At 31.7% G+C, this 16,957-nt stretch overlaps 2 protein-coding genes across 2 annotated transcripts; both read right to left on the reverse strand.

The window, feature by feature from the left end:
• Positions 1 to 1,461: 1,461 nt before the first annotated feature.
• On the reverse strand, positions 1,462 to 2,484 carry LOC114721158 (uncharacterized). The gene is made up of 4 exons (XM_028906978.1): positions 2,470 to 2,484; positions 2,015 to 2,389; positions 1,843 to 1,934; positions 1,462 to 1,672 (listed from the first exon to the last, which is right to left on the reverse strand). The coding sequence occupies exons 1-4, from the start codon at positions 2,482 to 2,484 to the stop codon at positions 1,537 to 1,539; spliced, it is 618 nt and encodes a 205-aa protein (XP_028762811.1). The 3' UTR covers positions 1,462 to 1,536.
• A 79-nt stretch (positions 2,485 to 2,563) lies between these two features.
• LOC114721159 (uncharacterized) lies at positions 2,564 to 3,922 on the reverse strand. Its single transcript, XM_028906979.1, has 3 exons — positions 3,608 to 3,922; positions 3,226 to 3,401; positions 2,564 to 2,750 (listed from the first exon to the last, which is right to left on the reverse strand). Exons 1-3 carry the CDS (start codon positions 3,920 to 3,922, stop codon positions 2,564 to 2,566), a joined length of 678 nt encoding a protein of 225 aa, XP_028762812.1.
• Between the last annotated feature and the right edge of the window lie 13,035 nt (positions 3,923 to 16,957).

Genomic DNA, 16,957 nt, shown 5'->3' on the forward strand with positions numbered 1-16,957 from the left:
TCTCACTTTCAGCGTCGGTCTTCCCACATTTCATCAGGGCATTTTGGTCTTTTAGCCGAAAATATGAATTCCAGATTGGTACCCAGTGCCCTATTTGTCATTTTGCTTATTCAGGTGCCTTATTTGTCTTTTTAGAATTCAAGTGGTATTTTATTGTCATTTTTCCTACTATTTATGCATGTATATTAATTAATGATTAATTGGAAAATTAGAGGGATATGGCCTAGAGATAATAATATTTGTTAGAGAATCTCGAAAACTTTAATTATTTAGAAGGATCAAATATTAAAAATATAAAATAAAAAATATTAACTTACGCCTCACTGAATTCCTATATTTCTTATAATCACATATCATGGACACCATCATATTTCATATCTTAAGGTATTGGTCTATTTGATTAAAAGTAAAAATTTATCAAAAAGATATGTAAGATATTTTGAATAAATAATAAAAGATTTTGATTTGATTTTAATAAATTTTGTTGCAAATATTGATTAATAAAAGATTACAAAGAATTTTAGCATAAATTAAGACGACTATAAAAGAAATTCTATTCAATAAAGATGTGATTAGAAAGAATTGTAAGGATTCAATTAGGGGCAATTTAGTACTTTTAAATTTAGATTGTGATATTTGGTCCTTTAAAATTTCAATTAAAAGTCAAACTATTTTACAAATAAAGGAATGTAGAGGGAAAAAATTTCAAAATCTTTCTTCTAAATCTAAAATATAAGATAAAAATAAATCTTTTTTGGCCAGCAAAAATAAAAATAAGTCTAAATATACACAAAGTGGTAAAGATTAAAATAAATCCAAATCATGCGTGGGGAGGTCGATGTCTTAAACAGGAAGAATTTTTAAATTTAGTTCATTCTCACACGTAACTATATATTCAAATTCAAGAGACTAATTAACTATAACTAAGAGTATAGAATTTCGTTGTAATATTGTATAAGATATGCGTAAACAGCTGGCAGTACAAGTTTCACTATAATAAAGTTTACGGCGTGATTAATTGTCTGATTAACAATGAGTTGTTATCACTTCTTCAGTTCTTCCTATATGCCAACACGAAACATTTTAAACTTAATTCCATATTTGATTCAATAATTGAGACGTTGATGGTTTGTGTTGCATGGTTACTTTGTATTGTAGATTTAATTAGAATGGTTCAATTTTTTTTTTTACTTTTATTTTTTAAAAAATATTATTTTAATATGCATAGAATATAAAATAAAGATAATATATTAACTTTTAAGATAACTTTTTATTTAAAAATTATCAATTGAATATTTTAAATCTGAATGGTTGAAACTCTGTTTGGATAGTATAGATTTCAAGTCTTAACACATCCATGCGCACCGACTTAACTAATAATTTAAGAGTTATAAACAACATTGAACAATATATTAGTTCTACATTATGCCCAAATATTCCAAACCCCCCCCCCCCAAAAAAATAATTAGGCTTAGGGGCAACAAGCCTGAAAAGTAGATTTGGATAGAAAGCCTCATTGCTGCTGGCCTTGGCATGCTAAGTTGCTTGCTTCCTCTTCTTTCTGCCTGTGCCTTCGCTTTTCATATTACTAGCAGTTATGAGTTTATAGTCAGAGCAAGACATTTCACTCATTTTCCCAAATCTTCTTTCATAGAAGTCCCATAGTTCAGACCTGGCCACAGGAGAACCACGTTAGGAAATTAACTTGCATGGAAAGGTCCATTATAGAAACACGAAAGACTACCACTAAATAACATGGCTTAAATTCATTTTTTGTTCCTCTAGTACTATAAAGTTTTCAGTTTCCGTATTTTAGTTTTTGCTTTCCTTCTTGTTACTTACCAGTATGCCAGGAATTGGTACGGCTCGTACTTTCCATAAATTTCTTCAACATCTCTCTGAACTGTTTGGATTGTGGATTTTCTAGAATGAACCTGCATTTGCATCTCATGCATAAATATCAGGAGTATTTGACAAATTGACAAAGAAAACAGGAAATGTTTGACACTAACACCTGTTTCAAATGCCTAATCGTTTCAGAATCGGTTGGAATAACATGGTAGTAACCCATGCACATAAGAACATTGGCACGAGTAAAAGGGCCAAATCCCTCGATTTCTTTCAAGTGGTCCGTTAGTTGGTTATAGCTTGATAAGCTCGCATCTTTAGAAAGTTCTTCAAGTAGTCCTATTTGAATTCTACCTTCAACAATGGCTCCAGCAAGTTTTACTATCCGCCCTGCCCTATAACCAAGTTTGCATCGCTTCGCCAGAAAACTCTCATCAAGGTTTGCTAGCTCTTCTGGGGATGGAAAATTCCCAATACCCTCGTTAGCAAAATAGTCTCTTCCATTAGAGAACCCAAGAGATGATTCGTCATCTGTGCTTAACTCCGTTGAATTTTCACAAGATTTGCAATGCTGACTTGGATTTCCATCAGTATCAGTTGGAGGCAAGCTTGAGTTCAAACTTGTTGCTGGGACATTGTCTTCCCGCGAATTTTCATCTCCTTCGAAGTCCAGTTTCTTCTTAAGAAACTTGCTTTCAGAGGAAAGCCAGAGGTCCTATGTGTTTTTCTTGGTTTCTTTTGTCGCTGGTGTCTTTGGAACGTAGTCTCCATTCTCAGCTTTTTCTTCTTGACTGTTAGAGACTGTGGCTCCCCCTTCAACAATCGATGGGAAGGAGGACACATTGTCCAGTTCCGGCTGAAGCTCACAAAGTGCCTGAGCCATGCTCAAAGTCCTCGACCACCTGAATTTTTCTGTTTGTTAGTTTGGGATTTCTGAACAGAGTGGAGTCAAGTAATCGTTATTGGAGTAGAAGGGGAAGCGGCAGATTTTCTATTCCATTATTTACAAGTTTCATAAAAAGATGGCCAGTGACTTTCTTAGATTGAAATCCTCTGAAATTAGAAGTTTGTAAAGTGTCTATCAAGCAAGGAAGATAGAGAATATAAGAGGCAACTTCCATACACACTCTCACATCTTGGATCACAATACCTTTTATCTCATCTCAGAAATCACTTTAGAGTTATAAATTATTACGGAAATCTGTGTTTTGTTAATAAGAAGAAAAGGGAGGAAATAAGAAATCCCAGAAGAAAGAAATAAAATGAATTGAGGAACAAGTTTTCATATCTTCATTTCGGCATTATGTCAATCACATGGTGTGCCAGCCACCAAGTCGGAGTCAGTAGACAGATCATGAAAGACAGTAATAAACTCACTGGCAGTTGCAGAGGAGGATGCACTTGACCATATCCTCAAACAATGTGGGAGACCTAAAGACTCTTCCGTTAAAGCTTTTGTTCTGATCATCATCGCCATGCATGGATATGCCTCTGAACTCCCTCACAGCTTTCTCTTCGGTCTCTGACAGACGCAGCATTCTTGACACCTGAGCCTGGCCACATCAGGGAAATTGATGATGATATTTTTCTTCCTATGAATAAAATAACTGACACTCCCTCGTAACCCTAAACCCAAGTCGAATTGAAATCAATTTTTTCCCGTTCAAATAGAAAAAGCAACAACTGAGCAGAACACATTCGCAATATTTGTGTGTGTATTTCCCAAGTGATGTTCAAGAGCATTGATCAGTGGGGATACCAGTAATGCATGTTGTTGTTGAGGAGAGATGAAGCTGGTGCCATGAACTCGAAGATTGAGCGAGCTGGGACGATGCGACGGCTGAGCAATGGTGACGATGACAGATCGAAAGAGAGACGAAGAAGGGGAGGAGCGATCACCAGAGAGAGGTAGACGGAGAGGGCGCGTGAGAGTGTTGGAAAGAGGGTCCCAATAGTTAGGAGCCATCATAAAGAGGCCATGGCTGCACACGGCTTTCTTCAATTGGAACGCTTCTTCTGATATCCCCAATGGAAGCTCCAACTCGCACCACCGCCATGGAGGACCACTTGCCATTCTTCCTTCCTCTTCGACGTCGTTTTTTGGATCGCCTCAGTTACAGAGAGCTTTTTCTTCTCCTTCGTCACTGTGCTATTTTCGAGACCAGTTTCCCATGAAGCCACGTCCCAGACTCTCAGTGATCAATGCCCGCACACAAATATAGCCGTTAGTCGCTCCTTCCTCCTCCCCCCCCCCCCCCAAAAAAAGAAAAACCAAAAAAAAAAAAAACCACACGTTGGTCGTCGCTAGTATTTGTTTCCTTATTTATTTTTTATTTTTTTGGGCCTGAATTTATATATCTTAGTAAGACCTTTTTTTATAGTATAATTTACATTATAAAAAGAATATTATATTTAGGATCGGAAAAATATAATTAATTTGTTCAGTTTGGAAAAATAAAATCATATTTCATACTAGAATATAACGAAAACAATATATTTCAATTATACATAGACACACAAAAGGTCAAATCTATTAAATTATTTGCTTCTAAAATAATTCTTTTCTTTTATTCCTCAAAATTAATTCAAGATATGTTATATGTTTATCATCATTATCATTATTACTCTCTTTAATCCTACATAATTTTTTTTTTGAAATATGTCGTAGTCCTATTTACAAAAAATCCTAATAGTATGTACCAAAAAATATATTAATAATATGTCTGAAATTTTTAATATTATTTTTTATTTTTACCTTCATTAATCGTTCTTTAATCTCATTACATTAATTATCTATTATTATTTTTTATAGGTAAGCATGTTTTGAGAAAAATAAGTTATATTTTTATATATATTTATTGTCTTTAATTTAATTATTTTTTTATTCAATTTATTTCATATTATAAAAAAAGATGATACTATTTCTAATCTTGGGCTGCCCATGGAAACTGCTCGGGGAGGATTCATTTTAGATACATTCTTACAAAAAAAAAGAAGCCCAAAATCCAGGCATGACTTATTTTGGGGTTTCTTATTATTGGGCCTTAGGTCTGAGCTTGTATGACGTAATTGGGCTTAATCTAAAAGACCAGTATAAACAGTTACCTCAAGCAGACGGTCAACGTTGCATATGTTATCAGCATTTGAACATACAACTCCAGGTTACTTCTTCATAGAATTCTCATGAAGATCAATTTTTCTAGTAACTATTAACACACTCTTAAATTAAGATATCGATTTAAGTTATTAAATATAATTAAATTATCAAAATTAATTTTATAATAATTAAATTCATCAATATTAGTTTTATAAATGATGGGGTCTCCTTATGTTTATAATAATCTTCGTTTTTCTGTGGGACAGCTTGGTAGGCACGTCTAAATTAGGCAACAAATTGACGCAAACCAACTTTTCCCATTTGAGCTGCCAAAAATCACCAAAGAAGAGTTAGGTCCATCTGTTTGATTCACTTCTTTTATTTGTTCCTTTTCTTTAAAAATTGTTCGTTGATATCCATATTTTTCTCGTTGTCTTTTTAAATCTACTTTTTGAATTTCTTAAAATATAGTCTACAAGTTTTTGTTCATTACTTCTTGTCCTTTTTCCATTTGCTCTGTTATAATTCTAATTTGCTTCGTATTTTCATCTAATATTTGAGATCTTATTTTTTTTTTCTTGTGAAAATCCCAAAAGAAATCTTTAAATTTTAAAATTCCAAATTGCTCCTATTCACTATATTTTAAGAATAATTGACAACATTTGAAAAGTAAATGACAACATGTTTTTGTAGTCATTCTTGATTTGATATTTTAAAATTTTAGAGTTTTTTTTTTGGATTTTTCCTTTTTTCTTTAGTATTCTCATTATCTTTCTCATTTTCCTCAGCCGTAATTCTTAACATTTAAATTTGCGGATTATTTTCTATTAGTTCTATTTTTTACTCTATTCCTGAAGCTTTCAAAATATTTTTAGTGTTTCCTTTTAGATAAGTTAATTCATTAGTAAGATTTCTTATTTCTGTTTTTATATCATATATCTTCTGTTCTAAAGGTTTTGCTAACTCTATTAATCTTTCTAATCTCTATTTTGGTTGTTCTTTGTCTATTACTAATTTTGCATCTTTTGGTAATCTTTCTATTATATCTTATGAAGCATATACTTTTAATATATCTTGAATATTTATATTTATATAACATCCTAGTTGTTTCATTAAATACATATATTTGTCCAGTTTACTTGGTTAAATGTACTATCTCCATCTCCCAAGATAAATGGGGAAAACATACATGTTTCATCTTCGTCTAAAGGCATATAAGAACTTATTGGTAGCTTATTGCTTTCTATACATTATATTCTTGGTTCTACGGTTTTTATTGCATCCATTATTTAACTCGAATATTAATCAGACAATAATCAGCTATTCAAATAAGTATACTAGATTATCAAATAAACAGTAAATAATGATTGCTTAAGCAATCAAATACTAACAAATATGATTAAGGTAAAAAGATATTTCTCAAGATCACGGATCCAAATATGATTGCTGAAGCGATCAAATGCAAACAAATAAAAAGATACTGATTGCAAAAAGAGATTGATGAAAGCGTTTATGTGGTTTATGAAATAGGTAAAATGGTAAATAAATTGAATAAGGTAAGAATCATTAATAACATGTAATTAATAGCTCAAAACAATTTTCATCCATACATAAATAGAACAAACCAATAAGAAAGACAGAAACCAAGCCGTTAAAGATTAACAATATCAACATAATTCTCATATTCATCTTCCAACAATTATTTAATTATTCTTCATTGCAATTAGGTTTTTCTTCAATGACAATAATATCAAGGATTTCATCTACCATCTAAAATAAAATCATGCAACCAGTTACAAGCACAAATGAAAGCTTGAACATTTGTTTAAATAAGAGAATTTCTATACTTCGTCAGCACACATGAACCAATGATAAGTGACAATTTATTGGCTATTATAGTTATAGAAATGCTAAAAATATCAACTGTCATCCTTGAAATAATTAGAATGTGATTTTGATTGTTCTTCAACTAATTCAAGACATCTAATTCTTTTCAATTATTAAGTTTAGTATTGGTTATTCTAAATAATTTTCTTGTCCAAACTTATTCATACAAGATTGATTCATAATTATATAGTTATTTTGATAATCCTACACCGTTAAAAGAATTTCAACTACATACTGTTATACTAGCCAAATAAAATTAAGCAAGTTTAATTGACAAAGAATTTAAATAATAAATACAGCAAATGCATCATAAAAAAATGTTGTTGTTGAAATACTTGAAGTATGAGAAGAATGACAAGTTGTAAGTGTTGAAACTTTAAAAGTTGATGAACTCCCAACTCTAAGATTAGTAGACAATGTCCCCATATTTTAATATTGATTAAAAAAATTTCACTTACTCTTAAAATTTACATTACGTTATTTAGATTTGAATTAGAATTTAAATCATTGTTATTTATTATTTCCTAAACTCAATAGTAGTAAGTTATTTTAATAATGTATTAAGTTTTTATAATTAAAGAAATAGAAGGGATTAAAAAGGCTAGCCTTTTTATTTCTTAAGCCTTATGAGGCTAACTCGTTGAAGTTCAATTTTCTTTTAAATTTTTTAAAACACAAACCTAACTCTTCATTTAAAATGACTTAAACGAGCTGACCCAATGAGCCTAACCTGTTTTGACAAGTATATTAGTTTCAAAAGTTTATATATACAACCAACGGGAATTGATTCAAGTGATAAACAGCTTGGTACCGATTAAGTGAGGTCTTGAGTTCGAGCTTCAGCGTATGCAGAAATCTCTGTTGAGAGAGGGGGACTCACCCACCACAGCCAGGTGTGCGATACGGGTCGGATTCAGATGTAGTCAGAACAAAACTCTGGTGAACTGGGTAGGCAACAAAAGAAAAGTTTATATATAAAAAGAACAGCAAAAAATAAGAAAAAGTTACTTCACCTTAAGTTTTAGTCCAGAAATTCATTTCCTCATAAGCCATCACAAACACACATGTCAGGCCAAGGTGACATTTTGCCACGGAAAAGGTGGTTTGGCAGCACACAATACAATGACAAACAAGTTCTGTACTCAAAATTTGAAAAATAAATCAACTTTAGTCTTAAAATCTTGTCATATTTTCAGTAAAAATCTTTTAGAAGCATTAATTGCATGTTACCAACGATTCTTTCCTTATTCCATTTATTTACCTATTTCATAAACTACATAAATGTTTTCATCAATCTCTTTTTGCAGTCAGCATCTTTTTATTTATTTTTATTTGTTTGCTTAAGCAATCATATTTGGATCCGTGATCTTGAGAATTGTAGAAAAGGAAAGAACCGGAGAAAAAAGGAATATTTTAAGGGTTAAGGTGCACCCAGCACCCCAAACTATTTACCTAGGTGTCTCCAGTGGCCTAAAATAATTTTGGGTGCATCCAGTATTCTAAACTAATTAAAATGGTGCGTCCATATCCCAGGCTAACAGAAATGTTATGTTTAACTGTTACTTTCCTGACTCAACTTAAAGTTGACCCCAGATATTCTACATGGTAGACACATGAGCACCCGATGTGTATTATTCTTACTCAAAAGACAATTTATTTAGAAGAAGAGGAAGGAAATAAATTCAATTTTGAGTAAGAATAATACATATCAAATGTCTATATATCTACCATTTAGAATATTTGGGGTTAACTTTAAGTCGAGTCAGGAAAGTAATAGTTAAACATAACATTTTTTTTAGCCTGGGATATTGACGTACTATTTTAATTAGTTTAGGACACTAGATGCACCCAAAATTATTTTAGACCACTGGACGCACCTAGGTAAATAGTTTAGGGTGCTGGACGCACCTTATCCCATATTTCAATTGGCATCTTTTTCGGTCAAATATTATTTATTACGTGTATTTCAACGAATATTTATGTTTTTTCATTGTTTATCTTTCCTTTTCTATATTTCCCAAGAGTTCAAACTTCAAAGTACATTTTTTCTTTCCCAGTGATTTGACTACCAGGTTCTTCTAAGCAATTTTTACTGGTTCGTCAGTTGCTGGGTTATTCGGTTTTGTTTTAGTCAAGTCCTTTGTTTTTTTTTTTTTTGTGGGGGAATTTCTTTCATTAATTTTTATCCAAGTTAGAATGTTCGATGGTATTAAAGTCTTCTAACAGGTGATACAAGCAAAAACTAGGATTAAACTCTCAACAAGGTAGATCATTAGGATTGTATTTGATTCATTGTCTATTAAGATTTTACAGTCTATTATTGATGTAATTTCTTTTTAATATCTTCCATTTATCTTTATTATTGTCATCTCTCAAATCTTTTTAACTCAATGCTTTCCTTCAAAAATTCATACTACTCCTATCCTAAATACAAGACCCATTTTGTAATATAAAGTTATACTACAAAATAAGTTTTATATTTAATACTAGAGAAGTATATCACAATTTTGATCAATAGGGTATTTGACACAAAAGTGCAAATGTAGCCTTTTTATTCAAGGGGAAAAATATTGTTTCGTGTTCCAACATATCTGGAGATTCTCTTTAAACTATTAGATAATTATAAACGTTGGTTCAATCAACCAACGAGGGAGAGAACTATAAACGTTATTTTTTATAAAAATAAAATTTAATAATGAAAAGGGTGTAAAGTTTCTCACTTTTTTTCATTTAAGAGAAATTTTTAGATTTTCTAGAGTACCACTTTATTTCAATACTGAAATGAAATACTCTTCTTCTTTTTTTCATTTTTCATCCATTCAAATCATTTTATCGGCATGAGTGTTCTATATCCGAAAAAAGAAATTCCAACTATTTTTTTAAATCTTTTCTATATTAACATAGTAGTAGAAAGAGTACTACGCAGTGTCTAGACTTCAAACCGTTTAGCTTTAACCATGTTAATGGTCCCAAATTATTGGTTGATAGAGAATCAAAGTGGATACCAATAAAATTGTACCAATTCAATTGGAGTCTGTCTACATGTCTAAGAAAGGAGGCTTTTTAACATTTAAAATATTTTTTGAAAAAACCTTTGACACTATCATCTTTTCTCTCTCATTTTCCTACAAATATCACTTAAAAATTTTTCTCTGATCTTGAACATCTCTCCGCTTTTTTCTTCTAACTCTCCTTCCCCCATAAATTTCCCTCTCTTCTTTCAACTTTTATCTTTAGAAAAAAATTGGCAAAGTTTGCAACTCCATCATTCATGAACCTCAGGGTCACGACTTCATCTTATCCTTGATCATCATCACCAACAACGCCTTCAACTCTATCGTTCCTCACCACCATCAACCTTGACTCCATCGTTGACTTCATCTTCTTCTCCCTTCCTAGTTGCAGATTCACAAACTACATCTCTACTCCTCTTAAAGCCATCGGCTCCACTTAATTACTTCATCACAACATTCATCAAATCTCCACCCCCATCCGGTCTCCACCCTTTTGTTTTTTCTGCGAGTAAACTCCATATCTTTTCAAAAGATATTTGAAAAATTGGAGATAGGTAATGACAAAGGAGAGGTCAATTAAAGAAGGAGGAAAGATGGTCAAGAGAAAAAATAGAGGAGAGATGTTCAAGGAGAGAAAGAAATTTTAAATGATGTTTGTTAAAAAATGAGAGAGAAATGATGAGAGTATCAGAGTTTTTTTTCATAAAATATTTTAAATTTTGAAAGGCCACCTATGTTGACATGCAAACTTATACCAATTAAGTTGGCACAATTTTATTAGTCAGTGTTAAAATAAGGTAGTGCTCTCAGAGCACTTAAGAATTTCTCTTCCCATATTGCTACGGTTTTACATAATGGAGACATGACGTCACTTGTGTGCAATAGGTTCATGCTAAAAAAAAAAACAATATGCCTACAAACAGCACGTGGCATCTAAACATTAGGATGTAACTTAGAGATGCTTTGCTCAGATTCTGAATGGAGATGAAAATCTGGAAGAAACTGTATTGATCTTAGTATATGGAAAACAAGGGTAGTTGGTGAGGATAATTTGAAGCGGACCCTTAGCAAGTGCCTTACACTTATCCTGAAAGCTAATTCAGTTCATATATTGACCTTTTGGACTAGTCAACTTGAGTTGTAGTCTTGTCTTCATCATTGCTTGAGAAGTATTGGTTTTAAATAGCTTCCAGAACCTTAAAGAAAATAAGCGGGTGGTTTTTTTTTAAAAAAAAAGAGTCTCAAAAGTTAGATACAATTATGTAATAAAGAAGCTTAATATAACCAAAATGCAAAAAAAATATAAAATATTTCTAAAACTTTAGGCAATGGACATGCTAATTGATTTTAATTATTAGTATTATAAATCTTGAGTTAGTAAGTGTAAAAACCCAACATTCAACACATCGAGAACTTCTCTCTAAGAAAGGATTGTTCCCACTTTGGTATCAGAGCCTAGGGGTGTTCACGAGACGGATCGGGACCGGGACAGGCCCGTCCCGGTTCTGTCTCAATGAAGAGTAATGGGACAGATTTTCTGTCCCGTGTCCCGGTCCGTCCCGGTCCCGGTCGGGACGGGACGGATCCGAGACGGGACCGGGACGTCCCGAAAAATTTTTTTAAAATTTTTTTAAATTTTTTTAAAAAAATATGATTTTTTAATTATATTTTTTTGAGCTTAAATCTTATAAAAACATCTTTTTTATTTGTTTGGGCACTCTTAAACAAAAGCTCAAAATATTACATATAATAGTTATTAAAAACTCTAAACAAAAGCTTTTAACACAATAAAAACTTGCTAAAAATTCTAATCATCAATAATTTCAAATCATTAACAAATATAAAAACTCTAAATAAATATATCCATAGTTCCATACAATAGTCTCAAATCTTAAAAAAAATATGAAAAAAATGATATTATATAAAAAATTAAAAAAATTAAAATTTTTTTTTAAAAAAAGGAACCGGGACGGGACGACCCCGTCTCGGTCCCTTTTTTGTCCTGTCCTGGTTTGTCCCGTCCCGAAAAATTTCGGGACGGATTCGTCCCGTCCCAATAAGACCGGGACCGGAACAGGCCGACCGGGACGGGCCGGCCTTGAACACCCCTATCAGAGCCTAGTTTGCATGAAAAAGAATTGGGTAATTAATTAATCAAGATCTACTTTGCTGTTTAGAAATATTTTCTAAACTCCCCCCGCCTTGGTATCAGACCCTAATTTGAGTAAAAAAGAATTAGATAATTAATTAATCAAAATATGCTTTTGCTATTTGGAAATATTTTCTAAACTCATCCACATTACCTCACAGAAGCGTCTCTATTCAGAAATTGAGCAAATGAATTTGTAAGGTGCATTGTAAGATTTAGTTGCCTCGTTTGCTCCACGATCACATGATCCTTTTAGAGCACGAGCTTATGGTAAAGAGGCAGTGCTACATCTCCACTGTACAGAGCGACAGCAATATGAGGGATCACGACTCTCTTTTTATCTTCACTTTGCGTAGCGAAGAATTGCTCCACGAGATTCTAGTAACTGATATTTATGATGTTATTTGATATCGGCAATAACACGAAACAACAGGGACAAGAAAACCTAAAACTATGGTTTTAAAAACTGGACCGGACCGACCGGTTTATGCCAGAAACCAATGAATCTGCTACTTGTCCGGTCTGGTCGATAGTCTGACTCGTCATTGTTTTGACTTAACAGGACCTGTCGTGAACCGATATGAACCAGAAGTAACCCGGATAACCCACTGGGTTAGGCGAGTTACCCATTTTTGTTTTCTTGCCTCCAGATGCTGAGATAGTTGTCATTTTGCTTTGGCAAAAAATAACACACTTCATTAGCTTCAGTTTCTAAGTGTTTTCATAGAGGAGAAGAAGACAAAGATGTTGACAGGAGAAGAATAATAATAAAAAAAAGGAGAAACAAAATAAAAGAAAGATGAAGGCAAAATGAAAAAAATGAAAGAAGAGAGAAAAATAAAAGCCATGAAAACCTACCTAAAATCGTAGTGCATATTACAGAGAGGAAGAGTGCCTGAGAATGAACGATGCAGAGAGATGGAGGAATGAGAGTGAACGGTAGAAAGAAAAGGAGCCACGAATGAACCGAAAAATGAAAAGACATCAGATTCAAAATGTATATTCACTGCCACACAATTTAATTTCAATCAATGTCTTGCTACACTTACCAATGCATTTAAGAGGTTTAGAAGAACGCGTAGCAAGAAGGCTTAGTTTATACACTAGCTATGCTTTCTTTGGGTAACCAAACCTACCAACTTTTTTGTTATAAAAAATTATTAAAAAGAATAGAATTTTGATCAGGTTAGAATTTTTTTTCACATGTTATTTTTTTAAAATATTTTTAAACTCTTCATATATTATTTTAATTTTATTATTTGACATTTATATTTATATTTATATTATTATCTACACTAATCAATATATTATTAAAAATATATCATCTTAATCATGATTGGTTTGACTTCGAGTTGACTCCGATCTGAATCACTGACCCTTAAACTTCTCCCTTGACCGGTTTAGTAACTAGTCTGGTGTTTAATACCTTGCTAAAAACTGGCGTGGATGTTAAAACTTTTAAAATGTTCTTATAACACTATTTCAATCACATGCCCATTAAACCTCATGTTTCGATACCACACACGCATCAGAAATGTAAATTGCGTGGTTTTGGAATTCATTTCCTCCTATTTGATTGTTATGAGTATGTTGAATTTTACTATTGATTTTTTTTTTTGTTTTTACATATTGCATATGTAGAGAGCACAATATCAGGTGAAAAATGACTAAAACTAATTGCTTACACTAAAATCTACATAAATTTGATATTCTTTTTATCTTAAATATTACTTCAGATATTTAATATGAGAGTTGATTAACTAATTTGAGTAGATTAAGAAAATTAGTTAAGTTGTTATTTATAATAAATACGTGTTGTTTTTCTTAGAATATTTTTACTTATCATGTGTATTTGTTAGAACTATCATTTAATAAAACATTTAACATGTACAACCACTACAAAGACTACTTGGGAAAAAATGAATAAGTATAAGAGACAAAATGAATTGAAGTCTTATATTTAAGATTAAATTGAAAGTTAAATTAGCTTTTATATTAACGATTAGAAGTAGTATATGACTCGAATGACGAATAGTTAATTTGAGGACATGGATCATATAGTGCCATTATACTCTATTACAACCAAATTTAGATAAATAATTATTGTATATTAAAGAGTAAAATACTCTAACCTTCCTTGCATTTTACTCTAAGTACACTAACATCTCCTTTATTTTGAAAACATACACTTAAATTCAAACTGTTAACTCCGTTAATAATATTATAAAAAGATACTTTTTTAATTAAAATGTATATTAAGATACTTTTTATTTACTAATTTACCCTTCATAACACTAAATTCCTACACTCTAGCTAAAATGTTTTGACATTTTAAATCTTTTTTCTTTTTCCTTAATTTTATTTTTTATTTTTACAAATAGTTATTTGCAGTGTTTTTATCATATTGAGATGGAAAATTAATTAATTTATTTAATATAGGCAGAAAAACCTTGAGTGAAAGTTTGATTAATTCTTTAAATAAATATATAATAGACTAAATACGTTATAAATGTTTCTAACAAAATTTTTATTTCAAAATTTTAAATTTTAAATTTCAATGATTTCTATTGTCTCTCAAACTTAAATAATTTATATTATACGATGAAAAAAATATTTATTTAATCATATCTTGCATTTAAAAGAAATATAAATAAATAAGTTTTATTATCCAGCGAAAAATTAAAATTATAAAATTTTATAATATAATCAAAATTAATAAATTTTATTCCATATTAAAAATTTGAAAATACGTGTATTAAAATTTTTTTTGTTGTATCAAAAATTATTTTTTTGACAAATATAAATGTTTAAATAACTTTTATATTAAGGAGGGGTATTTTGATCAAAATAGATGTTTAAAAGTCCAACTTAAGGTTGAATGGATGGAAATAAAATAATAAATATACAAGGGAGGTTTATGTAACATGCATTGTAATTTCAATGGAGGTTTATATACTTTTTCAAAATAGAGGGAATATTTCTGTAATTTAGATAAAACAGATAGCTAGTTAGAGTATTTTACTCAATATTAAAATAATTAGTTAAGTCATATTTTTGTAAAAAAAAAAGACGTGTGTTGATTTTTCTAAAGTATTTTTTTAATTATTTGCAATGAAAACTATCTCCTAATTAAAAAAGACCTCTTACCATATACAACCAATAAAGAGACTTTGGGTAAAAAATTGTAAATTTGTAAAATAAATTAAAATGGACTGATATTTTACGTCTGAGACCAAAACAAATTACTCTTCCAGTTCTAAATATAAGACCAATTTAGTACTGGAAGAGTATTTTACAACATATTACATTTTGGAATATCCAAGAGAGTAGCTTTCGGTAGGAAATTACACACGTTATGAATCTGGCCCAATTAAAAGAGTAATGAAAAATAGACCAAATTTTATGAAATTAATCGGTGTACATGGTCCAAATATTATAGCAAGTCTGAGATTGCTAGCCGTAATAAGAAAACTAACACTTGATTGCTGGTTACATTTACAATAACCATAGACAACAACAGACTCAGATACATCACCAAACCACTTCAAATTTGGAGTACAAAGAAAGTGTCTATTGCCCATTATTATTATATATGCAACATTTGCATGTGTCATATACTACTTCCGGTCATATATAAAGGACCGGAAGTAGTATATGGTCAAGCATTGCCAAGTGGTACAATATTATTAGTCTCATCGATCGGCTGCCGCCGCCAACGGAGGTACTTCTGTTATCCTTGCCTTCATGGATTTCAGCTTCTCATTACGGTTTACCAACCTACAGCATCAGATTGTTAACATCAGTAGGTTTTAATTGTATTGCATGTACTAAGCATCTTAATGACTGACTACACAGAACATTACCTTGGACAAGCACTCTCTCTGCTCAGCACTTTCCACAAGCTTATTCCATCGCTCCATCCTTCTCAATGTTGAGGCTCATCCAACCACCTCTAAAAAGAACCAAGATTTAGATGATCACATTAAGATGCGTGTAACACTGGAAACTGAGGCACTGAAGGTACAATACCAATACTGCAGACTTTCAATATGCGCCTTCCCAGGTATCTTCCATAGTCATCTATTAGAACTATATTCGCAATAATTCTTAGGCTATATTATGAATTAAATAATCTATTGTTAAAATTTTCAAGGCATAGTTGAATAAATAGTGAGGACTCAATCTCTTCATAAAATCACTCATCAAAATATTTGCTGACACTCCAAACTCCTCTTCAAAATGTTCTTTGGAAGAGCTTTACTTGTTGACTATAGGGAGAAGTTATCGCAAGGTTACCAGACTTTCAGCTCTGGATATAATGTTACCAGCTTCTTATATAGCAGCAGAACGAATTCAACTTCGTTGACGCTTACCCATTAACCACTTCAGTGAATCTCCATAGAACTCTATAGAAGGAAAGCTTCTAATCTGCTGCGAGTCACACGCCAGAATGGTTGTCACATATACATGGCAATGGTCATCAGTAATAAGATGCATAACTGTAGACAAACCCGCAGATGAAATAATCCTGGAGACTCAAGTTCCACTCCACTATAATTTGTACTATTTGTATAATTTATAGGGTGGATATAAAAAGGTCACAAAATAAACATAAAACATCTGAAAAACGGGGGTAAATGGGGATGTTAATTGGGTTGCATGATCAGAGCGCACGCGCTCTAGATTAAGGCATAAACAAGACCACGCGCACTAGATCAAGGTATCAAGTGAACCAAAAAATTCACTAATTTAGGATGCTGAGTCTAACCCAAATAAATTCAGGGTATAAATGAATTTAACCCAAATAAAAAGTTCACAAAAGAAACACAAAACATCTACAAAAAAAAAGGCTAAATGGGGAAGTCAATTGGGTTGCAAAAGCAGGGCGCACGCGCTCTAGATTATGGCAGAGCGCGCTACATTTACGCATAACCAGAGCGTGTGCGCCCTAGCTTTACACAT

Source organism: Neltuma alba, unplaced genomic scaffold, assembly GCF_004799145.2.
Source record: "Neltuma alba isolate B1F8T4 unplaced genomic scaffold, ASM479914v2 tig00012014_pilon, whole genome shotgun sequence".
In the NCBI taxonomy this organism is placed as follows: domain Eukaryota; kingdom Viridiplantae; phylum Streptophyta; class Magnoliopsida; order Fabales; family Fabaceae; genus Neltuma; species Neltuma alba.